The 27512-nt window shown below is 46.7% G+C and overlaps 1 protein-coding gene across 1 annotated transcript in view; it reads right to left on the bottom strand.

Moving 5' to 3' along the window:
• The window catches only part of DNAJC12 (DnaJ heat shock protein family (Hsp40) member C12), a 55794-nt gene extending 30781 nt beyond the window's left edge, over positions 1-25013 (bottom strand). The window contains exon 1 of the mRNA XM_077258982.1: positions 24780-25013. Coding sequence (XP_077115097.1) covers positions 24780-24857 — 78 coding nt within the window. The 5' untranslated portion in view covers positions 24858-25013. The remainder of the gene's footprint in view (positions 1-24779) is intronic.
• Between the last annotated feature and the right edge of the window lie 2499 nt (positions 25014-27512).

The raw sequence follows: 27512 nt of genomic DNA, 5'->3' as shown, positions 1-27512 counted from the left end.
TGCGCTGATTAGATACATGCACGGGAGGATGGGCTTGTGGTTCTGGGACATCGCTGGTGGAGTAGGATTCAACTCTGTTTTGTTTTTTTTCTTTTGGCGACTTACTGTTTAATGTTAACGGTTAAAGTTGTATAGTAGGTAGATTTTAGATGCTAGTGATTTAACATGCACAGTTTATCACCTCTGTAAGTTCTGGATATGATGATATTCTATGACCTTTTGTATCTGATGGTATAATTGATGATGATACATGCTAATGTGTGCATTATTTGTTTATTCTGAAATTAATAAACGAATTAAAAAAAAAAAAATAGGATAGGCCTGCCTGTGCGTGCAGTGAGGGAAGTCTGCGCTATGCGCACTTACCCCTTCCTCGCCTGGGCCGTCTCCTTCCATGGCACTGAGGTAGAAGGTCCCTGCAATTCCAACGCTGGATAGGAGTGCCCTTGCTGCTATGCGTTCCAACGCTGGAGCGCACGCACTTCCCCACCTTTACAACATCACCAGAAGTGACGGTTACGGGATGTCACAATAGCGGAAGTGACGCGGTTCCCTCGGAGTTCCGGAAGACGCCGTGCCAGGCGAGACGCCGCTCTGGATGCAGCGACTCCCTGCCACGTGGAACCGCGTCCGCAGCCGAGAGCCTCCCCCTGGGAGGAGCGGCTGCCACCAGGAGTCTCGTCTCGCTCCTGGTCTTTGGAGCAGAGGGACTCCCCGCCCGGAGAGTTTCTACCCTGAGCCACTTGACAGGGGGAACAATCCCCCTGAGCTCCGGTAAGCCTGCGCAGCTTCTCTCGTGCGTCCCTCCTTGCAGGAAAAGGAAAAACACTGAGGATTGGGGGTGGGACATGACCTTTTAAACTCTCGTGTGTTTCCTGTCCCAGCAAGGGGGAGGAGGACGTCCTCCAGGGTGCTGTCAGGAAGGACGTCCTGGAAAGTGCAATTTTACAATAGTTTTTTGTTTTGCTTTTTTACCATGTTCACTAAATGCTAAAACTGACCTGCCATTATGATTCTTCAGGTTATCACGAGTTTGTAGATACAAGGCATGTATAAGTTTCTTTTTTATTTACGTGGTGAAAAAAAAAATCCAAAGTTTCTAAAAAATAAAAAAAAAAGTCGTTATATTCTTTGCCCCTTTCCTTTTTTGTGATCTGGGGCTGGGTGGGGTCTTATTTTTTGCACGCCGAGCTGATGTTTTTATTGATACCATTTTTTGTGTAAAAATGATCTTTTGATGCAATGTTGCATGATGCATCACGATGCAATGTTGCATGATCTTTTGATGCAATGTTCTGGCGTTTTGACTTTTTTTGTTACTTCATTTACCGATCGGAATAATTCTTTTTATATATTGATAGATTGGGTGATTATGAAAGTGGCGATATCAAATATGTGTGGAGCGCCCCCACACCACCGCAGGGCCGAGGGGTACCCGGAGCCGGGCCTCTGGGTCTCAGTCCTGGGGTTGTCACGGTGGCTAGACCCGGTCCGTGGCCCTGTCTGTCAGTGGGGGACGTCCGGTGCAGTAAGTGGTGTTGTAACGGTGCAGTTGTGGGGTGCAGGTCGCGGTAAATAACGAGGACACCAGGTTGCAGTCTCTTTACCTCTTTACTGGAGATTAGGGTTGAGCGAAACGGGTCGATCATTTTCAAAAGTCGCCGACTTTTGGCTAAGTCGGCGTCTCATGAAACCCGATCCGACCCCTGTGCTTGTCGGCCATGCGGTACGCGACTTTCGCGCCAAAGTCGCGTTTCAATGACGCGAAAAGCGCCATTTCTCAGCCAATGAAGGTGAACGCAGAGTGTGGGCAGCGTGATGACATAGATCCTGGTCCCCACCATCTTAGAGAAGGGCATTGCAGTGATTGGCTTGCTGTCTGCGGCGTCACAGGGGCTATAAAGGGGCGTTCCCGCCGACCGCCATCTTACTGCTGCTGATCTGAGCTTAGGGACAGGTTGCTGCCGCTTCGTCAGAAGCAGGGAGAGCGTTAGGCAGGGTCCACTAACCACCAAACCGCTTGTGCTGCAGCGATTTCCACTGTCCAACACCACCTTCGGTGTGCAGGGACTGTGGAAGCTATTTTTTTTTTTTTTTCCCCTCAGCGCTGTAGCTCATTGGGCTGCCCTAGAAGGCTCCGTGATAGCTGTATTGCTGTGTGTACGCCACTGTGGAAACCAACTGCTTTTTTCAAAGCACATATCCTCTTGTTCCTTCCTTTCTGCACAGCTATCTTTTTTGTTTGTCCACACTTTTTATTTAATTTGTGCATCAGTCCACTCCTATTGCTGCCTGCCATACCTGGCTTACATTACTGCAGGGAGATAGTAATTGTAGGACAGTTTTTTTTTTTTTTTTGTTTTTTTTTTGTGGGAGATTAAGATTGGCATTTCTGCTACAGTGCCATCCCTGTGTGTGCCATCTCTCACTGAGTGGGCCATAGAAAGCCTATTTATTTTTTCCGTGATTTGTGTTCTAAAATCTACCTCAACACAAAAACACTACATCAATCAGTGGGAGAAAAATATTGGCCTCAGTCAGGGCTTGTGTGCCACTGCTGTGTGTGCTATCTCTCATTCAGTGGGCTATAGCAAGCCTATTTTTTTTTTTTTTTTTTAATATTATTTGGTTTCTAAAGTCTCCCTGAAAAAAAAAAAAAACCTAAAAAAACAGTGGGAGAGTAATATTGCCCTTTCAGCTTGTGTGCCAGTCTTGACTCCTGGGTGTGCCACCTCTCTCCCTCTCATTCAGTGGGCCATAGAAAGCCTATTTATTTTTTTTTTTTAATATTATTTGGTTTCTAATTCTCCCTGAAAAAAAAAAAAAAAACCTAAAAAAACAGTGGGAGAATAATATTGCCCTTTCAGCTTGTGTGCCAGTCTTGACTCCTGGGTGTGCCACCTCTCTCCCTCTCATTCAGTGGGCCATAGAAAGCCTATTTATTTATTTTTTTAAATATTATTGGGTTTCTAAAGTCTCCCTGAAAAAACAAAAAATACATAAAAAAACAGTGGGAGAGTAATATTGCCCTTTCAGCTTGTGTGCCAGTCTTGACTCCTGGGTGTGCCACCTCTCTCCCTTTCATTCAGTGGGCCATAGAAAGCCTATTTATTTTTTCCGTGATTTGTGTTCTAAATTCTACCTCAACACAAAAACACTACATCAATCAGTGGGAGAAAAATATTGGCCTCAGTCAGGGCTTGTGTGCCACTGCTGTGTGTGCTATCTCTCATTCAGTGGGCTATAGCAAGCCTATTTTTTTTTTTTTTTTTTAATATTATTTGGTTTCTAAAGTCTCCCTGAAAAAAAAAAAAAACCTAAAAAAACAGTGGGAGAGTAATATTGCCCTTTCAGCTTGTGTGCCAGTCTTGACTCCTGGGTGTGCCACCTCTCTCCCTCTCATTCAGTGGGCCATAGAAAGCCTATTTATTTTTTTTTTTTAATATTATTTGGTTTCTAATTCTCCCTGAAAAAAAAAAAAAAAACCTAAAAAAACAGTGGGAGAATAATATTGCCCTTTCAGCTTGTGTGCCAGTCTTGACTCCTGGGTGTGCCACCTCTCTCCCTCTCATTCAGTGGGCCATAGAAAGCCTATTTATTTTTTTTTTAAAATATTATTGGGTTTCTAAAGTCTCCCTGAAAAAACAAAAAATACATAAAAAAACAGTGGGAGAGTAATATTGCCCTTTCAGCTTGTGTGCCAGTCTTGACTCCTGGGTGTGCCACCTCTCTCCCTTTCATTCAGTGGGCCATAGAAAGCCTATTTATTTTTTCCGTGATTTGTGTTCTAAATTCTACCTCAACACAAAAACACTACATCAATCAGTGGGAGAAAAATATTGGCCTCAGTCAGGGCTTGTGTGCCACTGCTGTGTGTGCTATCTCTCATTCAGTGGGCTATAGCAAGCCTATTTTTTTTTTTTTTTTTTTTTTTTAATATTATTTGGTTTCTAAAGTCTCCCTGAAAAAAAAAAAAAAACCTAAAAAAACAGTGGGAGAGTAATATTGCCCTTTCAGCTTGTGTGCCAGTCTTGACTCCTGGGTGTGCCACCTCTCTCCCTCTCATTCAGTGGGCCATAGAAAGCCTTTTTTTTTTTTAGTTTTTTTAATATTATTTGGTTTCTAAAGTCTCCCTGAAAAAAACAAAAAAAACATAAAAAACAGTGGGAGAGTAATATTGCCCTTTCAGCTTGTGCGCCAGTCTTGACTCCTGGTTGTGCCACCTCTCTCTCTCTAATTGTGGGCCATAGAAAGCCTTTTTTTTTTTTTTTTTTTTAATATTATTTGGTTTCTAAAGTCTCCCTGAGAAAAAAAAATAAATAAATTAGGTGGGAGATTAATATTGACATTAGTGCTTGAGTGACAGTCCTGCGTGTGTGTCATCTCTGTGATTTTGTGCCACAGAAAACAGAGTGTGTAACATTGTGCCTGATTTTCCTTGTGGTCTCACCAACCTGTTAAGGGATATTGAAATCATACTGAAGTTATAGCTCACCGTGTAAGTTGTTTGACAGCAACAAATAAAGTTACTTTGGTTAAGATTTTAAAACAATGAGGAAGTCTGGTGCAAGAGGTCGTCGTGGGCGTTCATTGTCAGCTGGTAATGATGGTAGTGGTAGTGGAGCATCAGGTGGTCGTGGGGATAAAAATATTCCACCTAAGTCTGGAGCTGTGGAGCCAGTTTCGTCGTCAGGCTACACAAGGCCTCGAACGCTCTCTTTTCTGGGAGTAGGAAAACCGCTTTTAAAGGCGGAGCAGCAACAGCAAGTTTTGGCTTACATTGCAGACTCAGCCTCTAGCTCTTTTGCCTCCTCTTCCGAAACTGGTAAATGTAAAAGCAGCGCGTCGCTTGTGGATGTTCACGGTCAGGGACAAGTCGCTTCCTTGTCCTCCTCAGCAAAAACTACAACAAGAGAGAAGGATGCAGCAGGCGACACAACGGGTCACTCCATGGAGCTCTTTACACATACCGTCCCTGGCTTAGAAAGTGAAACATTTAACAGGCCATGCCCATTACAAGTATATTCTGACATGGAGTGCACTGATGCACAGCCACAGCCAGAGTACTATGCTGCTCCTTTGACTCAGACCACCACATTGCCCTCTCAGGGTACAGATCCACAATCAGACCCTGATGAGACTATGTTGCCCCGCCACGAACGCTATACCACCGACCGACACAGTGACACAGACGAAGTTGCACACGAGCTCGAAGAGGAGGTAATAGATGACCCAGTTATTGACCCCGATTGGCAGCCATTGGGGGAACAGGGTGCAGGCGGCAGTAGTTCAGAAGCGGAGGTGGAGGAGGGGCCGCAGCAGGCATCAACATCGCAACAGGTTCCATCTGCCGGGCCCGTATCTGGACCAAAACGCGTGTCAAAGCCAAAACCTGTTGGAGCACAGCGTTGCCATCCGGTTAAAGCTCAGTCTGCAATCCCTGAAAAGGGATCCGAGTCTAGGAAGAGTGCAGTCTGGCATTTTTTTAAACAACATCCAACTGATCAGCGCAAAGTCATCTGTCAAAAATGTTCAACTAGCTTAAGCAGAGGTCAGAATCTGAAAAGTCTAAATACTAGTTGCATGCATAGACACTTAACCACCATGCATTTTCAAGCCTGGACTAACTACCAAACGTCCCTCAAGGTTGTAGCACCCTCGGCCAATGAAGCTAGTCAGCAACGCAACATCCCTTCCGTCACTGTAAGGCCACCATTTTCCGCACCACCGGCAGTATCTGTGCAGGTTTCTTTGCCAGCCAAAAGCAGTCAGGGTCAGGGAATCACCAGTTTTGTAGGAGGAAATATTGCATCTAGGGCACCGGCGGAAACAATACCGTCTCCAACCGTCTCTCAGTCTGCCATGTACACCGGCACACCCGAAAGTTCCACGATCTCCAGCTCTCCAGTCCAGCTCACCCTACATGAGACTCTGGTTAGAAAAAGGAAGTACTTATCCTCGCATCCGCGTACACAGGGTTTTAACGCCCACATAGCTAGACTAATCTCGTTAGAGATGATGCCCTACCGGTTAGTTGAAAGCGAAGCTTTCAAAGCCCTGATGGAGTACGCTGAACCACGATACGAGCTACCCAGTCGACACTTTTTTTCCAGAAAAGCCATCCCAGCCCTGCACCAGCATGTTAAACAGCGCATCGTCCATGCACTCAGGCAATCTGTGAGTACAAAGGTGCACCTGACTACAGATGCATGGACCAGTAGGCATGGCCAGGGACGTTATGTGTCCATCACGGCACACTGGGTGAATGTGGTGGATGCAGGGTCCACAGGCGACATCAATTTAGGGACAGTTGTGCCTAGCCCACGGTCTAGGAAACAGTTGGCTGTAGGCGTTCGCACCCCCTCCTCCTCCTCCTCCTCGTCCTCCTGCAGAAGCTACAGCTCTTCCACAGAACGCAGTCTGCCAACCACTCCATCGGCAGATGACACTGTTGCACACCAGTTGTCCCATTATGGGCCAGCTACTGCCAAGCGTCAGCAGGCTGTATTGGCTATGAAGTGCTTGGGCGACAATAGACACACCGCGGAAGTTCTGTCCGAGTTCTTGCAACAAGAAACGCAGTCGTGGCTGGGCACAGTAGATCTTGAGGCAGGCAAGGTAGTGAGTGATAACGGAAGGAATTTCATGGCTGCCATCTCCCTTTCCCAACTGAAACACATTCCTTGCCTGGCTCACACCTTAAACCTGGTGGTGCAGTGCTTATTGAAAACTTATCCTGGGTTCTCCGACCTGCTCCTCAAAGTGCGTGCACTTTGCTCACATATCCGACGTTCGCCTGTACACGCCAGCCGTATGCAGACCTATCAGCGGTCTTTGAACCTTCCCCAGCATCGCCTAATCATAGACGTTGCAACAAGGTGGAACTCAACACTGCACATGCTTCAGAGACTGTGCGAACAGAGGCGTGCTGTTATTTATTTGTGGGAGGATACACGGGCAGGCAGTAGGATGGCAGACATGGAGTTGTCAGGTGTGCAGTGGTCTAAGATACAAGACATGTGTCAAGTCCTTCAGTGCTTTGAGGAATGCACACGGCTGGTTAGTGCAGACAACGCCGTAATAAGCATGAGCATCCCCCTAATGCGTCTGCTGATGCAAAGTTTGACGCACATAAAGGAGCAGGCGTCTGCACCAGAGGAAGAGGAAAGCCTTGATGACAGTCAGCCATTGTCTGGTCAGGGCAGTGTACAGGACGAGGTAGCGGGCGAAGAGGAGGTGGAGGACGAGGAGGATGATGGGGATGAGTATATTTTTAATGCCGAACCTTTCCCGGGGGCACAGGAATTTGGTTGCGTGTCACGGCCGGGTTCTGGTTTTTTGAGGGACACAAGTGACGTAGATTTGCCTGCAACTGCCCCTCAACCAATCACAACCGGAGATTTGACAACTGGAACTTTGGCCCACATGGCGGATTATGCCTTACGTATCCTAAAAAGGGACACACGCATTACGAAAATGATGAACGATGACGATTACTGGTTGGCCTGCCTCCTTGATCCACGCTATAAAGGCAAATTGCAAAATATTATGCCACATGAGAACTTGGAACTAATATTAGCAACCAAACAATCAACTCTTGTTGACCGTTTGCTTCAGGCATTCCCAGCACACAGCGCACGTGATCGTTCTCACACGAGCTCCAGGGGGCAGCAGACTAGGAGTGTTAGGGGTGCACACATCAGAAGTGGCGTTGGACAGAGGGGTTTTCTGACCAGGTTGTGGAGTGATTTTGCTATGACCGCAGACAGGACAGGTACTGCTGCATCAATTGAAAGTGACAGGAGACAACATTTGTCCAGTATGGTTACTAACTATTTTTCATCCCTTATCGATGTTCTCCCTCAACCGTCATTCCCATTTGATTACTGGGCCTCCAAATTAGACACCTGGCCAGAATTGGCAGAATATGCATTGCAGGAGCTTGCTTGCCCGGCAGCAAGTGTCCTATCAGAAAGAGTATTCAGTGCTGCAGGTTCAATATTAACCGAAAAAAGGACTCGTCTGGCTACCCAAAATGTTGACGATCTAACATTCATTAAAATGAACCACAACTGGATTTCGAAATCTTTTGCCCCACCTTGCCCGGCCGACACCTAGCTTTCCTATGAAAAGCTCTTGCCTGTGAATTACTTTTCTAATGTCTAATTTGCTGCAGCTGATTGTACAGCATACGACATGTTTACACCTCCCTAAATGGCAAAACTCCCCACACGGGGCCGTGGTATCGCGACTTGGCGCAAGCACCCGTGAGACTGCTGTTTGTCTGAAGAGGTGGGTGTGCTCGCTTTTGGTTGACGGCATTGCTACTGGGTCCCTCATAGTACAATGTAGTGTCTCTGGCGGTGGTGGTGCGCACCCAACGTCAGACACACCGTTGTAACATGAGGGGCCCTGGGGCGGTCCCGCCGGCCTCAAGAGAGTTCCCCCCTACCCCAGCTCAAAATGTGCTCTACCACGTGCAAAATTATGTCGCACAGCTCCACCAATCTTTAGTCTATTCGCTGACATCATTCAATGTCTGGCACTGACAATACAAATTTGTAGACATCTATGATGCAACTTAAAGTAGTCTGTGTCTGTGTCCTATATTGGCACCATTAAATAGTTACTGCCAAATTACTATGTCAGAAACTCAGTAGATGAGCCCACCCCTGTACCTAAGTATGCCACCTTTTTTTTTTGTTTTGGTTGTTTTGCGAGACATTAACATCTATTTATATTTTGGGAGTACTGGGACAGACACTCCTTGCACTACTCCTCCACTCACCACCAAGCTGCCTGTGTATCCATGTAACCGCTGTAAAACTGCCATGAGCCTATTGTTTGTTATTTTAGGCCTTTGATAGCCTGTCTGCGGCCCCTACTTGCAATACTCCTCCACTGACCACCAAGCTGCCTGCCCGTGTATCCATGTAACCGCTGTAAAACTGCCATGAGCCTATTGTTTGTTATTTTAGGCCTTTGATAGCCTGTCTGCGGTCCCTACTTTAAATACTCCTCCACTGACCACCAAGCTGCCTGCCCGTGTATCCATGTAACCGCTGTGAAACTGCCATGAGCCTATTGTTTGTTATTTTAGGCCTTTGATAGCCTGTCTGCGGTCCCTACTTTAAATACTCCTCCACTGACCACCAAGCTGCCTGCCCGTGTATCCATGTAACCGCTGTGAAACTGCCATGAGCCTATTGTTTGTTATGTTAGGCCTTTGATAGCCTGTCTGCGGTCCCTACTTTAAATACTCCTCCACTGACCAGACCACTGCTGCCCGTGTACCCCTGGAACCAATTATAAAGTGCCTACAGCCAGCCCATTTTCTTATGTTAGGCCTTTGAAGCCTGTCTGCGGTCCCTACTTTAAATACTCCTCCACTGACCAGACCACTGCTGCCCGTGTACCCCTGGAACCAATTATAAAGTGCCTACAGCCAGCCCATTTTCTTATGTTAGGCCTTTGAAGCCTGTCTGCGGTCCCTACTTTAAATACTCCTCCACTCACCACCACCAAGCTGCCTGCCCGTGTATCCATGTAACCGCTGTGAAACTGCCATGAGCCTATTGTTTGTTATGTTAGGCCTTTGATAGCCTGTCTGCGGTCCCTACTTTAAATACTCCTCCACTGACCAGACCACTGCTGCCCGTGTACCCCTGGAACCAATTATAAAGTGCCTACAGCCAGCCCATTTTCTTATGTTAGGCCTTTGAAGCCTGTCTGCGGTCCCTACTTTAAATACTCCTCCACTCACCACCACCAAGCTGCCTGCCCGTGTATCCATGTAACCGCTGTGAAACTGCCATGAGCCTATTGTTTGTTATTTTAGGCCTTTGATAGCCTGTCTGCGGTCCCTACTTTAAATACTCCTCCACTGACCACCAAGCTGCCTGCCCGTGTATCCATGTAACCGCTGTAAAACTGCCATGAGCCTATTGTTTGTTATTTTAGGCCTTTGATAGCCTGTCTGCGGCCCCTACTTGCAATACTCCTCCACTGACCACAATGCTGCCTGGAGTGCCTGCCTGTGTATCCATGTAACCGATGTAAAACTGCCATGACTGCCTACTGTTTGTTATTTTAGGCCTTTGATAGCCTGTCTGCAGCCCCTACTTGCAATACTCCTCCACTGACCACACCAATGCTGCCCGTGTACCCCTGGAACCTATTTAAAAGTTCATAGAGCCTAGTTATATATTTTATTTACTATTAATAAGGCCATGATGGACTACGCTGTACCACGCTACAAGCTAACCAGTCGACACTTCTTTTGCGAGAAAAGCCATCCCAACCCTCCACCAGCATGTAGAAGACCGCATTGTCCATGCACTCTGGCAATCTGTGAGTACAAAGGTGCACCTGACAACAGACGCATGGACCTGTAGGCATGGCCACGGAAGATTACGTGTCCATTACGGCGCAATGGGTTAATGTGGTGGATGCATGGTCCACAGGGGACAGCCTACTAAGTCTGTCTGCAGTCCCTAATTCAAATTGTCCTCCACTGTCTAAATCGGAACTTCCACCTTCTGGCTTTCGGCCTATAGTATCAGAAATTAAACTGCATTTGGCCTTCAACTTTGGTTAGGGCCTACTAACGGCTTCTGCCCCTCCCTGGTGTTGCCCTCAACTAAATAAAGCTGAGCTTCAACCTTCTGCTCCAAATTACCATTTTGAAAAATGCAATAGGCTTTTCAGGCCTACTAAAGGTGTCTGTCTGTGTGCCCCTGCCTGGTGTTGTCCTCAACTAAATAAAGCTGAGCTTCAACCTTCCGGCTCTCATTAAGTGGTTTTAAAAAAAAAAAATGGTGGTTAGGGCCTACTAACGGCTTCTGCCCCTCCCTGGTGTTGCCCTCAACTAAATAAAGCTGAGCTTCAACCTTCTGCTCCAAATTACCATTTTGAAAAATGCAATAGGCTTTTCAGGCCTACTAAAGGTGTCTGTCTGTGTGCCCCTCCCTGGTGTTGTCCTCAACTAAATAAAGCTGAGCTTCAACCTTCCGGCTCTCATTATGTGGTTTTAAAAAAAAAAATGGTGGTTAGGGCCTACTAACGGCTTCTGCCCCTCCCTGGTGTTGCCCTCAACTAAATAAAGCTGAGCTTCAACCTTCTGCTCCAAATTACCATTTTGAAAAATGCAATAGGCTTTTCAGGCCTACAAAAGGTGTCTGTCTGTGTGCCCCTCCCTGGTGTTGTCCTCAACTAAATAAAGCTGAGCTTCAACCTTCCGGCTCTCATTATGTGGTTTTAAAAAAAAAAATGGTGGTTAGGGCCTACTAACGGCTTCTGCCCCTCCCTGGTGTTGTCCTCAACTAAATAAAGCTGAGCTTCAACCTTCCGGCTCTCATTATGTGGTTTTAAAAAAAAAAATGGTGGTTAGGGCCTACTAACGGCTTCTGCCCCTCCCTGGTGTTGTCCTCAACTAAATAAAGCTGAGCTTCAACCTTCCGGCTCTCATTAAGTGGTTTTAAAAAAAAAATGGTGGTTAGGGCCTACTAACGGCTTCTGCCCCTCCCTGGTGTTGCCCTCAACTAAATAAAGCTGAGCTTCAACCTTCTGCTCCAAATTACCATTTTGAAAAATGCAATAGGCTTTTCCGGCCTACTAAAGGTGTCTGTCTGTGTGCCCCTGCCTGGTGTTGCCCTCAACTAAATAAAGCTGAGCTTCAACCTTCTGCTCCAAATTACCATTTTAAAAAATGCAATAGGCTTTTCCGGCCTACTAAAGGTGTCTGCCCCTCCCTGGTGTTGTCCTCAACTGAACAAAGCTGAGCTTCCACATTCTGGCTTTCGCCCTATACTATCAGATATTAAACTGCATTTGGCCTACTAGTGTGGTTAGGCCCTTGAAACAGTGTCTGCTGCTCTTGGGTTTGCTACTCCACTGAACAAAGCAATGCCGCCTGTTTAGTCCTGTTACCAATTTTGAACTGCATGTAGCCTACTTTATTCTTTGGCCCTATATCTGTTTCCTCCTCATCCTGCCCATTGCCCAGCCACTGCTAAATGAGTCTGCTGGTACATTGACCTAGACCACTACATTCCCCTTGTACTCTACACAGCCAGAATCTGTCCCTGCTGAAAGTAAGGTTCCCCTTCCCGCATGTTATACCACCTTACACAGGGACAAAGAGGAAGGTGCAGATGAAAGTGCAGGTTCCTTCATCAGGTGGGGGGGCATACTCGTTGGCGACGTCACTGGCACAGGGCCCCTCAGAGTACGCAAAAGTGTCGCTGCTGGTGGGAGGCGCCCCCGCCATGCAAATAAACCGCCGTACTTTGAGGGGCCCTGTGCCAGTGGCAATGCGAACGAGTGGGCCCCCCCCCTGCTTGCTCAGGATCACAGCACTTGCAACTTTTAAATACTTACCTTTCCCTGCAACACCGCCGTGACGTAGTCCGCATTTCCTGGGCCCACGAAAAACTTGAGCCAGCCCTACTCCCCCCACAACTTTCCCCCAATTCCCTATGCCCAACTATTATTATACAGTTAATTAAGATTGGCAAGCTTCAGAAACAAGAATGGATGTTTTTGGCATTAAAATGGGCACTGTAGGTGTTTTCCTGGCCTCCACTCACTGCCGACTATGCTTCCCCATTGACTTGCATTGGGTTTCGTGTTTCGGTCGATCCCCGACTTTTAGCGATAATGGGCCGACTGCACTCGACTCGACTCTGGACAAAATCGGGTTTCCCAAAACCCTACTCGATCTTAAAAAAATGAAAGTCGCTCAACCCTACTGGAGATCTCTGAGTCCTCAGTCCAGAATACTGTTCACCAAGCTGCGCAAGTCCGGCCGGTCCAATGGCACCTCCAGAGTTCTCTTCACAGGTGGAAATCGGTGCCTTCCTTCTTAGCGCTATGTGTTGTAGTCCTTCCCTGCTGTGTTTACGGAAAGTACCCCACAACTGTTGTGTCTGTTTCTTAAGTTCCCTCACAACTCGATTAAATGATGTTCTTCTAATCGTCCGTCCCTTCCTGATGTTACAGTTAGAACGGCACCCGTTTGTCGGGTAGGCCTGGAGTTCTTCCGGGACCCTAGAGACGCCCCTCTCCCGCAATTGCCTCCCAAGACTTCATAGGTGATATGTGTTAGACAGCCCGCCTTAAACTGACTGTCCTGCCGCTGTTTAGAGTATTGCTTGAAGCTGAATGTTATAATACTCCCTCGGCGTTCCGGCCACCGGTAGTGCGCCTCAGTAGGGTGTTGCTCCGGTCTTACAGCACGACCCCTACTGGAATTCTCCTATCGCTTGATCTCGTTTCTCACTCAGCACAATCTATCTCGCTTCTAGTCCTTTCTTGGGCCCCGCCGCTTCCCGGAGCTGGCGCGGACCCGTTACGTTCTTTCCAATGCCAAGCCTCTGTCAGGATCCCACCCCTGACAGAGACCTTACTGTCTCTTCCTCCACAACACCCTCTGCCACTAGGTGTTGCTTCGTCCAATCCAGTCAGCTTTCTGATCTAACTTCCTGCCTGACCCCCAGTTTACCCACTATGGTGGGGAGTGGCCTAATGAATAGCACCCTTAGCTCCCCCCGGAGGCCCAGCTGTGAAATGTATTGGTGTCTGTGATACCTGATCAGATGAACTCCTTCAGTGCCATCGGACGCACCGTAGCTCCCCATAGTGGCGGAGCCACAGTACTGCAATGACCAGGACTCTGGGGCGCTGCACTCCCCCCTGGTTAAACACAGTACTCCGGGACTGGGAAGAAAACAACAATACAAGTTAGCAAAAAGACATACAATTTTGTTGAGTGCAATAACAATAAGCATATTTGAACAGAGCTTCCCTTTATGGGAGGTGAGGACACTTGAACGTTACAAACATAGTTAACATTATAAATTACAGGTTATAAATAACTCCCGTTACCCAACCGGGTATTCTACTAAGTGCAAGATTGTTGAACAATAATTTAACTTTGCCTTTAAGGACATACACTCTTAATCCACTAAAGACCTTCCTATAATCACATTATAAGGCATTTTAACTTTCTCATTCTCCTTCTTTAAATCTGCAGGACCGCCTGTCCTATCGGCACCAGACCTACTGCCTCTCCTTTCAGTTACAGGACCGCCCCGTTCAGCCAGGGCCTACTGCCTTTTCAACTACTATACACAGTATAGAACATAACATTACTTTCAGTTTTAGAGCACTGAGCCATCTCTTCTTGACTCCTATGAGAACTCAGGGTTTACCTTCTATCCCCATTAATTATCCATCAGCATTATCAAAAACATTTTCTATCGAACATTAGCCTTCTCATTATCTTTCTGTCTACTATGCATGCTGGACACCATGTCTATCTCTACGGGTCCACTGCATCCTTCTTCTATCTTTTACTTCTCAAAGCACATTATCAATATTTCTTCACATTTAACCAGTTAAACACATATAACTTTTCTCATATAAACATTATCATCATTTCCTTTGGTCAAGACATTATTGCTACTCATCTTAAGCAATATTACTATCGAAGCGTGACAAATGAACATCCCCTTTAAGAGAGGACCAAGTCTCTATGAGGTAGCGTATCTTCTCAAGCTACCAGTCCATACTCAACAAAGGTTCCAGTGCGGTATCTTCGCAAAGAGTCTTTCTTTAAGTAAAACCAGTAGGGAGCGCCTTTAATAAGGTGCAAACTATATACAAAAAGTTCGGATCATGCACTGTTCATGATTTCAGCAGTTTTCAAAACTTGTGCAAAACTTTTGGTAACAAAAACAAACAATAGGGATCCCGGGTCAACAAAGGGATCCCTTTAAGAGTTTACCCTGAACGGGTTTAGCAAAACACAGGAAAACAGTAACTATTTACAGATTCATGGTATCGAGGTTTATTCTTCTAAGTCTGGGGGCGGTCTTTGTCCCCCAGCCAACGTGGCACCCGTACTGGTAGTTGGTCTCTCAGATGCCATCAGATCAGCCGGTGCCTGGATTTGAAGGCTAATCCTGCTTGCGAGTTCGGTAGCCGCTACAAGACGTACCGTGGTGATGGGAACGAGGTCCGGCAAATCGGGATCAGTCATGATCGGGACAACAGGGGGCGCTCTCTCAGGCTCACACCGTCGAACGTTCCGGGCACACCATCCTTGTGCACTCCGATGGCGGGTGTAAGTCACCTGATCCCCTCTTTGTAACGGGTCACCATTTCGACTGCAGCAGGGGGTCTTCACATTATAGCTAGTGACAAAGACATCAGTTGGTAGCCCCAGTTCCTGTATGGAGCCCCATCCCCTCTTCGGGTGGTAGGCCAGTACAGTTCCCCGCTTTACCACGTCTTTCCTGCCGGGAGCCGACTTCTTACGTTGCGTGTCAGGTGGTTCGGTCTCGTCCCGATCTTTCCAGTGTTGGATCAGACATTGCTTATACTGCTCCCAGGTAAGTACCGCAAGGGTGAGGCCATCCTCCCGGGTCCCATCCGGCCCTGTCCAGGGGGTGTCCCACCGAAGGATCACCCCGTCTAGGCCCACACCTATGGGTTCTCCCATCTTGGTTGGTAGCGGAGGCACTAGCTTCCCCATCGCGTTGGAGGTGAGGATAACCCGCTCCACCAAGAAGGAACGATCATTGCCGGGGTGGGGAGCGGTCACGGGAGTGGGATCGATCAGGGGAGTAGGGATGTCGTCCATACCTGCACCTGAGGTGATTCCACCGATGTCGCTCCGGTCCGTTGACAAGGACACTGGAATCGGCTGCAGCCCGGACCACGGCTCCACCGGAGTCATCTCTTGACGTAACTCCGCCCTCCATGATTCCGTGACTAGGATAGGCAGGCTCGGCTCCTCCACTGGTGTCTCCAAGGAGTCCAGGTCCCTCACCGGCGGTGGACGCGAGTCCTCTTCTGATGGGTGAGGACAAACCGGGATCACCTCGCCGTTGTTCGGGCACCTGCTGTTCATCGTCGCTGTCCGGCATTCGGCGGCAATGCATGCATCTGACCCTGCCATTTCTCCAAGGTCGAGCTCCTCCTTCACCTCGTTCCCGCCATCGCAAGTCAGGGGGCGGTTCTCTGCTTTGAGGCAGGTCATCGCTTTGCAACAAGAGGCGCAGGGGGCGATCGCCGTTTCTGGCGCCACTTTGGTAGTCTCCTCCCATGGCACGCCCTCCTGTCTCTCTGGCGTAGCAATGGCGGCGGTTTTTGGCGGGAACTTTTGGCGGTAAATGGCGCAGCACAGTCTTTGCAATAAAGTACAATCCAAGCACAATAAATCACAGTTCCAAGGCACACATGACCCGATTCTTCAGGCTTAAGTAGATCCTGTTCGTGACGCCAAGTTGGAGCGCCCCCACACCACCGCAGGGCCGAGGGGTACCCGGAGCCGGGCCTCTGGGTCTCAGTCCTGGGGTTGTCACGGTGGCTAGACCCGGTCCGTGGCCCTGTCTGTCAGTGGGGGACGTCCGGTGCAGTAAGTGGTGTTGTAACGGTGCAGTTGTGGGGTGCAGGTCGCGGTAAATAACGAGGACACCAGGTTGCAGTCTCTTTACCTCTTTACTGGAGATCTCTGAGTCCTCAGTCCAGAATACGGTTCACCAAGCTGCGCAAGTCCGGCCGGTCCAATGGCACCTCCAGAGTTCTCTTCACAGGTGGAAATCGGTGCCTTCCTTCTTAGCGCTATGTGTTGTAGTCCTTCCCTGCTGTGCTTACGGAAAGTACCCCACAACTGTTGTGTCTGTTTCTTAAGTTCCCTCACAACTCGATTAAATGATGTTCTTCTAATCGTCTGTCCCTTCCTGATGTTACAGTTAGAACGGCACCCGTTTGTCGGGTAGGCCTGGAGTTCTTCCGGGACCCTAGAGACGCCCCTCTCCCGCAATTGCCTCCCAAGACTTCATAGGTGATATGTGTTAGACAGCCCGCCTTAAACTGACTGTCCTGCCGCTGTTTAGAGTATTGCTTGAAGCTGAATGTTATAATACTCCCTCGGCGTTCCGGCCACCGGTAGTGCACCTCAGTAGGGTGTTGCTCCGGTCTTACAGCACGACCCCTACTGGAATTCTCCTATCGCTTGATCTCGTTTCTCACTCAGCACAATCTATCTCGCTTCTAGTCCTTTCTTGGGCCCCGCCGCTTCCCGGAGCTGGCGCGGACCCGTTACGTTCTTTCCAATGCCAAGCCTCTGTCAGGATCCCACCCCTGACAGAGACCCTACTGTCTCTTCCTCCACAACACCCTCTGCCACTAGGTGTTGCTTCGTCCAATCCAGTCAGCTTTCTGATCTAACTTCCTGCCTGACCCCCAGTTTACCCACTATGGTGGGGAGTGGCCTAATGAATAGCACCCTTAGCTCCCCCCGGAGGCCCAGCTGTGAAATGTATTGGTGTCTGTGATACCTGATCAGATGAACTCCTTCAGTGCCATTGGACGCACCGTAGCTCCCCATAGTGGCGGAGCCACAGTACTGCAACGACCAGGACTCTGGGGCGCTGCATGTGTATTTTTTATTTTTTTATTTTGACGGTGGCAAATGGGGGGGTGATTTGAACTTTTATATTTTTAAAAAATTTTAAATATTTTTTAAAACTTTTTTTATTACTTTCTACTAGCTTCAATAGTCTACATGGGAGACTAGATGCTGCAATCATCCGATTGTTTGTGCTACACAGACTAGGGCTCCAGCCCTGCTCTATGTAGCTGAACAGATCACTTGCTATGAGCGCCGACTGCTGGGCAGTGCTCATAGCTATCAGACAATGACAACCACAGGGGTCTCCTGCTAACCCATCGGCTATCCGTGATCGGTCATGTGACACGAGCGCTGATGGGCGGGATTAGTGACGCGCTTCCAGCACGATCTTGTTAAATGTCACTGTCAGAGATTGACAGCGGCATTTAACATGTTAACAGCCGTGGGTGGATTGCGATTCCAACTGTAGCTGTTAGGGGCACATGTCAGCTGATAAAATCAGCTTATATGTGCTGGAAAAGTTGGGGGCTCATTGCCAGAGCCCGCAACAACCAGAGGGAGTGCACCTTAGACTAAACTATACGTCTAAGGTGGGAAAGGGGATAACTCTTCTAAGGCCGGAGTCAAACTACAGCGAGATACGGCCGAGTCTCGCAGGTTAAAACCAAGCTCTGGCACCGGCACTCCGGAGCGGAGCATGCGGCTCCATGTATTGCTGTGCGGCTGGACGCTCCGCTCTGGAGTGCCGATGCCAGAGCTTGGTTTTAACCTGCGAGACTCGGTCGTATCTCGCTGTAGTGTGACTCCGGTCTAACAAAAAAAAAATATTTAAAAAATGATGCTGATGTAAAGTAGATATATGAGAAATGTTATTTATAAATTATTTTGTACAACATGACTAACTGGTTTAAGGATATGAAAACTGAAAGTTTGAAAATTGCTAAATTTGTTCATTTTTTGCCAAAATTTTGATATTGTCAAAAATAAATGCAAAAAAATTTGACCTAAATTTACCACTAGCATAAAGTACAATGTGTCATTAAAAAAACAACTTACCACATAAAGTGACACTGGTCAGAATTGTAAAATTTGGCCCAGTTATGAAGGTGAAAACAGGCTTCAGGGCGAAGGGGTTAATCCATTAATAGAGTATATATAAAAATTGGACAAACCCTATTAAGAAAGTTAGTTGCTCAAAATTTTGCATATGAATTATGGAAGATACTATGGAATATAACACAATTTTATATCTCTAGTTTTTATGTTCTTGTAATGACGATTACAGCAGACAAGAATTTACATTAAATTAATGTGATCAATTAGGTGCTATCTTAGGCTGCGTCTCCACGCTCAGGATGGCCGGCGGTATCGCCGCAGCGGCGAAGCCGCTCGGCGCTAAGCCCCGCCCCCTTTCTGGGACGCGATCATGCCGGATGTGTACAGTACACATCCGGGATCATCGCACCCCTCGCCATAGGGCCCTGTGATATTACCTGCGGCAACGCAGCGTCGCCGCAGGTAGCACGGACATGCTGCGATCTGAAAAGAAGCGCAGCATGTCCGGAGTCGCAGGGCCGCCGCGTGCGGGTTTCCACGCATAGTGGACACGGGATTTCACAAAATCCCCTCCACTATGCTGGAACATCTGGACGCTGCGTGTTTGACGCTGCAGCGTCAATCACGCAGCGTTTACTTACCGTGGATACTCTTAACCCTTAACCCTCCGTCAGGGGCAACTGATCTGACAGGCGCAGCTCACTTAGTTTAATTTCTCTATTTTCAGTGGTTTGTCTGGGAAACACCCTCCTGCCAGTACCTTCCTAACTTTAGGGTATGTGTCCACGTTCAGGATTGCATCAGGATTTGGTCAGGATTTTTCATCAGTATTTGTAAGCCAAAACCAGGAGTGGGTGATAAATGCAGAAATGGAGCATATGTTTCTATTCTACTTTTCCTCTAATTGTTCCACTCCTGGTTTTTGCTTACAAATACTGATGAAAAATCCTGACCAAATCCTGATGCAATCCTGAACGTGGACACATACCCTTAGGGTATGTTTCCACGTTCAGGAAACGCTGCCTTTTTGACGCTGCGTTTTTCTGCTGCGTCAAAAACGCAGCGTCCAGATGTTACAGCATAGTGGATGGGATTTTATGAAATCCAGACTCCACTATGCGTTTAAAAACGCATGCGTTTTTGCCGCGAAAACGCATGCGTTGTGCGTTTTTTCAAAACGCTGCATGTTGCTACTATGAGCAAAACACGCAGGCACACCGCAGGTGACCTGCCAGTGACCTCAGGTGCAGTTTTGGTCAGGATTTTACTTGCATAAAATCCTGACCAAAGACTGATGCAATCCTGAACGTGGAGACATACCCTTAGGGTATGGCTCCACGGTCCGGAGGGGCAGCGTTATCGCCGCAGCGGCGAAGCCGCTCAGCGCTAAGCCCCGCCCCCTTTCTGGGACGCGATCATGCCGGATGTGTACAGTACACATCCGGGATCATCGCACCCCTCGCCATAGGGCCCTGTGATATGCCTTGCGGGGACGCTGCGTCCCCGCAATGTGTACCGACATGCTGCGATCTGAAAAGACGCGCAGCATGTCCGGAGTCGCAGGGCCGCCTCGTGCGGGTTTCCACGCATAGTGGAGACGGGATTTCATAAAATCCCCTCCACTATGCTGGAACATCTGGACGCTGCTTGTTTGACGCTGCAGCGTCAAACAAGCAGCGTTTACTTACCGTGGAAACATACCCTAAGGGTATGTGCACACGTCAGGATTTCTTCAGGATTTTCTTGCAGATTTCCCCAATAAAAACGCTATAATACCGCATAAAAAATGCATACATTATGCATCCTATCATTTAGAATGCATTCCGCATTTTTTGTGCAAATGTTGCGTTTTTTCTGCAAAAAAAACGCATTCCGGAAAAAGAAGCAACATGTTCATTATTTTTGCGGATTTTTTGCAGATTTCCCATGAAATTGGAGTGTCAGGAAAAAAACGCAAAAATTCCGCAAAAAATACGCGCAAAAAACGAGTAAAAAAAAATGCATGCGGATTTCTGGCAGAAATGTCTGGATTTTGTCAGGAAAATTTCTGCAAGAAATCCTGAGGTGTGCACATACCCTAAAGGCTGTGTAAAACCTGAGAATCCTCTTGTGCTGCAGAGCTGCAGGAGATCAGATATCAGTGTTTTGGCTTCTCCGGCTCATTGCCCCTGAATGTGTCACACACCTTTGACGGTTAGAATTTGCTGTTTTTATTCATCCCAATTGTTTTTTTAGCTTGTTTTATGAATAGCTAGTGCTAAATTTGTGGATTTGTCATAGAAGGTTTTGTTAGAAATAAGAGTGTGCTTCTCAGGCACATTGCGCCCTAACACATATTCTCTCTCTTGCTTCAGCTTTTCTTCTGAAATGGCGAGGAGAATATTTGACTTGTCCAATGCCCTTCATGTTGAGCAAGTGCAAAATATGCTGCTTGCTGATGAGACAGACCCCTTACAGCTAGAAGATTTAGGGCTTGTTTCCACTTGCGAGTTATACGTCCGTGTCTCGCATGTGAAAACCAAGCTCTGGAGCTGGCACTTAGGAGCGAAGCATGCAGCTCCATGTGTTGCTATGCAGCCGCACGCTCCGCTCCGGAGTGCCGGCTCCAGAGCTTGGTTTTCACATGCGAGACACGGACGTATATCTCGCAAGTGGAAACAAGCCCTTAGGCCGGTTTCACACGTCAGTGGCTCCGGTACGTGAGGTGACAGTTTCCTCCCGTACCGGAGACACTGACACACGTAGACCCATAAAAATCAATGCATCTGTTCAGATGTCATTGATTTTGTGCGGACCGTGTGCGGACCGTGTCTCCGTGTGCCAAACACGGAGACATGTCAGTGTTCGTGGGAGCGCACGTTTTACACGGACCCAATAGAGTCAATGGGTCCGCGTAAAACACGCACCTCACACGGACATTCTCCGTCTGGGGTCCGTGTGGCGTGCCGGAGACAGCGCTACAGTAAGCGCTGTCCCCCCCACATGGTGCTGAAGCCGGTATTCATATCTTCCCTGTAGCAGCGTTTGCTATAGAGAAAATATGAAGAATAGTGTTTAAAATAAAGATCCATGTGTCCGCCGCCCTCCCACCCCCTGTGCGCCCCCCCCCGCTGGTCAGCAAATACTCACCCGGATCCCCCGTCGGCAGTCGCTCCTTCCTGGTCTGGCCGCGGCTTCTCTACTGTATGCGGCCGATTACACTCATGAATATGTGGCTCCACCTCCAATAGGGGCGGAGCCGCCTATTCATGAGTGTAAATGAGCGGCCCCACGTGACCGCATACAGTAGGAGGCGCGGCCAGACCAGGAAGGAGCGACAGCCGACGGGGGACCCGGATAAGTATTTTCTGACCAGCGGGGGGGCGCACAGGGGGTGGGGGGGCGGCGGACACATGGATCTTTATTTTAAACACTATTCTTCATATTTTCCCTGCAGCAAACGTTGCTGCAGGGATGATATGAATCGCAGCTTCAGCACCATGCAGAGTGGGTACCACACGCTCCGTGTGGTACCCACTCGCCATACGGGCGGCACACGTGTGCCGCAGGTATGGCCTCCGTGAGTTCCCAGGCACACGGACACGGATAACTCCGGTACCGATTTATTCCGGTACCGGAATTATCTGGACGTGTGGGACAGCCCTTAGGGGAAGAAAGTGACATTGATTCAGAAGATGATGTGGAAGAATGTCCAGATGTGTCTGATAAAGATCAAGATGGAGAGAGTGAGGAGGATGCTCAAGACATAGAAACATATTACTTTTCTGGTTATTACACATTTTTTTTTCCACCTGATTATGTGTATTCTCATTTATTACATTCCTATTAAGGTAACTGATCACTTTTAGAGCATTGAAATTTTTAAAAAAGGAAAATATAGCAAATTTTCTAGCCTGTGCCAGACAGGCGCAATGCCCCTAAACTCGTTATGAAACATATTGCCCCTGACGGAGGGTTAAAGGGGTTTTCCACTACTAGGACAACCCTTTCTTAAACTAAATGTTCAGCCCCAACAAAATAAAGCCTATACTGACCTCCCGTGCCAGCTCCGTTCCAGTGGTGTCAGCAGTCATGGTCCCGGTGCTGTGATGCTATGGAATGACATGTGATGCCCGGCGCCAAATCAGTGCTGGCGGTCACTGTCTCCGCCTTCAGACAAACTGAACATGAAGTGGAAGTCCAGGATGAGTTGTAGTCCGGACTTCCTGTTCATTTTCAGTTTGTCTGAAGGCAGAGACAGTGATGCCAGCGCTGATTGAGTGCTGGCATCATGTGCCACAACACCGCATTGCAGTTTCGGTGAAAGCCAGTGCCGACACCGCGGAAACGAAGTCGGCACGAGAAGTGAGTATAGGCTTTATTATTTTATTGGGACCGAACATCTCTCAGTGCATACATGCTGACATGGTTCTGCAGAGCACGAAATCCTGTTTATACCGTTGAAAACAATGATGTTTTATGGTGCACAATAGATCACTGCATCCGATGAACAAGCTGTGATAGACAGCCTGTTTACTCAGCAAGATAATCATGAAATGAGCTTTAGCGTTATCTATTCCAGTTACCATAAATATCAGCATTCAACATCAGATTTTTCAATGTGAAGGGGAAGTAACATGATGCTATGATAGCTCATGTGAGACAATAGTGCAACCCACATCATCCTTATCAGACTAATGAATTATCCAGATCTTATAACCAAATACTGAGGACTTCGGCATAAAGTCACATTATTTTTATCCTAATTAAATCAGTACCGAAAAAAGGGTTGAGAGTACTGGCACAAAGTTGCTTCCAGCCCCCAGCTGTCTTCTTTAGCAAGGCTGGTTGTCAAAAATGTGGGGGACCCCACACCCCCTCTTTCTAAATTATTTATATAATTTAAAAAAGCAGCTTCGGGACCCCTCTATTCTTGATTACCAGTGTTGCTGAAGCTGACAGCTGAGGGTTTCAGCCTGCAGCTGTCAGTTTTGCCTGTCTGTGTATTAAAAATACAGGGGAACCCACTCTGGGTTTTTCATTCATTTATTTATTTGTTTATTTATTTATAGCGCAGGCAGTGGCTCATAAATGCTCTCATCAGCTGCTGCCTGCTCTCATGGTTATTAGCGGCAGCAAGTGTAGGCTGACGGGAGTAGTAGTCACATCAGCCACCACCTGCTTTTGCTGTTATCAGCTGAATACAACTCTCAACATTCTCCCCTGCTCACGCTGATCTGATTGCCGGCAGAGCAGGGAAGAATGTTGAGAGTGGCCTTCAGCACTTGACACCGGGGAACAGCGCGAACTGTACCACTGCTTCCCAGGTGTCGGTACGTGTGGTACTGATGTGGCATACGGTATTACACACACAAATACATGAACGCTGATATATCCGGGCCTGTTTTTTCCAGTACCGGAAATATCAGGACGTGTGAAAGAAGCCTAACCAAAAATAAATAAACTGGAGTGTAAGTTGGTATGCATGCAAAGTAGGAGCATGTTCACAATGCCCATTAGACAGATAAAATCCAAGACAGAAAGAAAACGAACAGATACCCTGCCATGGCCTCCCTTTCTTTGAGATGGACCCCGCGTTTATATAGCTTCCCATTTGCTGGGTATCCATTTGGGACCTGCCCTTATTCACATTGATGTCACTTTGACACATGGTAAGGTTTTAATATTAGCGGTTAGGACCATCCGGATTTGGGTACATCTTGACACTGGTGGGATGGCGTTTACCCATTTTTGATAAAAAATGGTGCTTACCAAGTACCCCATGTTGTTTATATGCACTATTGACTTTACTTATTTACTTACAGCAGGGTGTATGTTCTGTATTGTTTTGTTTCTATCTTGGCTGTTATATTTTAAACCCTATAGCTAAATAATTAGGAACAAAAGAACGAATAAATAAGTAGAAACATATAAACCCAAGATTACAGAGTTATTGTAATGGTTTGTATTTATAGTAATAATCAGATTATATACAATTTCTCATTTTATTATTGTCTACCGTGAGAATCACAATATTAGAACAATGTGCATTTGTTACATTGTTCATAAATGTGATGAACTTGTCATTAATGTTAAGATATTGGACAAGTATATGATTTGGTTATTATTATTTTTTTACCTGCTTAGTTTTGCGTGCATCCAAAATATTCAAGTGCACGCCACTTAGCACATCAGAGCAGCTTTGCGAAAGCTGTACTTACATAAGAAGACATTTCCTAGGCACGCCATAAATTATAATAAGCTATTATAATAATGCTATGACAGACAGATGTATAGATATAGAAGAGATAAGATGGACACTGACCGTGGAGAGCTCGTCACAGCCCAGCAGTGAGTAGTAGTCATCGCCCCCAGCCTCTGTGCCACTCAGGACAGACTCCATCTATGTGACAGGATGGGCAGCACCCAGCCAGCTCTGCTGCTCCTCACTTTCTGATGATGCAGGGTCTCCACCAGCCTTTATATTAGATGGGCAGCTCCACACTTGTTGATTGCTATTGGCACTTGAAAGGGGGAGCGGCAGCTTCAGTCGCAGAGCAGCCTGGGATCTATAGTCAACAAAAATAAAAGAGCTCGGCTTATTACGTCTGTTTGTGCACAATGTGAGTGGGATCTGGTTTGTATTACAGAATGGCTCCAGGAGGAATCATTGACTCGTAGTAACCGGCAGCCTACAGGCATCTGCAAATATCCAAGATGATTTCATATATAAAGGCATTTCGCAATAAATGGTTAATATAGAACACTGAATACACAGAATAATCAATGTTTCTTTAGATCATCACATTTTGTGAACTCACATATACACGGTCATGTACTGGAAAATGTGTCGCTGATAATTAGTACGTGTTGGAAAATATTCTGCAATTATACCTTCAATTATAAAATAAAAAAAACCCTTAGGCTGTGTTCATACTGCAGCCGAAAACCGCAAAAGCCCCGCGCCGCTGCCGTCTCTCCAATCACTTATTTGTGCAGGGAAACAGGTGTTTCACCTACAAGACAAAGTAGCCGATTTTTTTTTTTTTCCCCACAGGTGTACAACTTGTTTCCAGCAATATGAAGAGATTTTGCTGGGAAACAGTGGAAAGACCGCAATGGTACAGGGCTGATGCAGTTTTGAGCTGTATCACGACTGTTGCGTGAGAAAAAAGCCTAATACCTCTTGCAAATTGAGGAAACCTAAAGAAATGAGCTGGGATATAAGTTGGGGTGCATGCAGCATGTAAGTGAATGTTCACTCTGCCCAGTGAGCTGGACATTCTATTCATGTTGTTCCCCATGGCTGTGTATCTATTAGCCGGGATCAGTCCTTCTCAGCCCTTACCCACATGCATGACGCCTGACAAACGGTAAGGTTTTAAATATTAGGCCAGGGTCACACTTGCGAGTGCCATGGGAGAAACTCGTGCGAGTCTCTTGCATCAATACCCCATACTGCCACCGGCACTCAGGACCGGAGCGTGCAACTACATGTATTTCTTTGCAGCTGAACGCTCCGGTCACGAGTTCCGGCAGCAGTGCCAGGTACTGATGCGAGAGACTCGCACGAGTTTCTCGCATGGCACTCACAAGTGTGAACCCGGCCTTAGGCCGGGGTCACACTCAGCGTAGGGAAATACAGTCCATTTTTTACAGGCGTAATACGCAGAAATGTTCCCTAAACAGTGATCCGTATGTCATCTGTAGGCAGGGTGTGGCTGCGTTTTGGAATGGAATGTGTTCCCCTGCATTCCATTCATTCCCCAGTTTTTACAACCAGGAGCAACAGCTGCATTAGCAGGCTCCTTGTTGTAAATTTATGTAACCCCTTCAGATGGATTTATAGCGTGGGACATGACTGGTCGCCGGAAAGGTATGGGATATTGTTGCTTATTTTATTTTTTTTCACAGAATGAGGGTCTTCAGGTGGATTAAGCGTACAATAAAGATTTTAAAACCCCATGTGTGTATTTATTTCATCAAAATACTTTATTCATAATGTGTGTGTGTTATTAACCCTTGACTACTGTTGGATTAATAATGAATAGGTGTCTTATTGACATCTCTTCATTATTAACCAGGCTTAATGTCACCTTACATTAGCAAGGTGACATTAACACTTTATTACCTCATATCCCACCGCTACTCGGGAGTGGGAAGAGAGAGGCTAAGTGCCAGAATAGGCACATCTTACAGATGTGCCTTTTCTGGGGTGGCTGGGGGCAGATGTTTTTAGCCAGGGGGGCCAATAACCATGGACCCTCTCTAGGCTATTGATATCTGCCCTCAGTCACTGGCTTTCCCACTCTGGCAGAGAAAATTGCACGGGAGCCCACGCCATTTTTTTTCCGTGATTTCACCCTTTATTCTAATAGCTAGAGCCATCAAATTTTGCACACAGACACTTCTAACATTAGTAGTGAGTAATATGTAAAAAAAAAAAATAAGGGATATGAAATGGTTTACTGTATGTAAACCAACGTCTCATATCCTGTCAGGTTTGATAAGCAGATAGCAACAGCCGGCAATTGAATTACCGGCTTTTATGCTATCTAGCTCTGTATTAAATATAAATATATATATATATGTATATGTGTGTCTCAATGATATATATATATATATATATATATATATATATATATATATATATATATATATATATATATACACTGTGTTCCAAATTATTAAGCAAATAATATTTCCTCATATTTTCTCTAAATTACCTATCTGAATTGCAGTCATTGTTATTTTCCAGTCATCTACTATTCTAGTATAACTGCAAAGTTTTGGAACAAACTGCCCATGAAAACAGTATCTTTTTTTAAAAAAAAATCAACACTCAAAATGCATGTTCCAAACTATTATGCACAGCAGAGTTTTCAGCCTTTTTTTAACAAAAAAATGGTCAATTGTGAAGTTATAAGCATTATCAGCTTATTCCAAAATGAAATCAAACAGTTTTCGAGTGAAAACTTTATTCTAGGTGATGTTACATTTGCACATAGGACCCCTTGTTTGAAAGAAGCTTCTGAACTCTCTCGTTCATTGAATTTAT

The sequence above is a fragment of the Ranitomeya variabilis genome, chromosome 4, assembly GCF_051348905.1.
Source record: "Ranitomeya variabilis isolate aRanVar5 chromosome 4, aRanVar5.hap1, whole genome shotgun sequence".
Lineage (NCBI taxonomy): Eukaryota > Metazoa > Chordata > Amphibia > Anura > Dendrobatidae > Ranitomeya > Ranitomeya variabilis.
The sequence above is the reverse complement of the archived record's forward strand: the minus strand, read 5'-3'. Positions and strand labels throughout refer to the sequence as shown.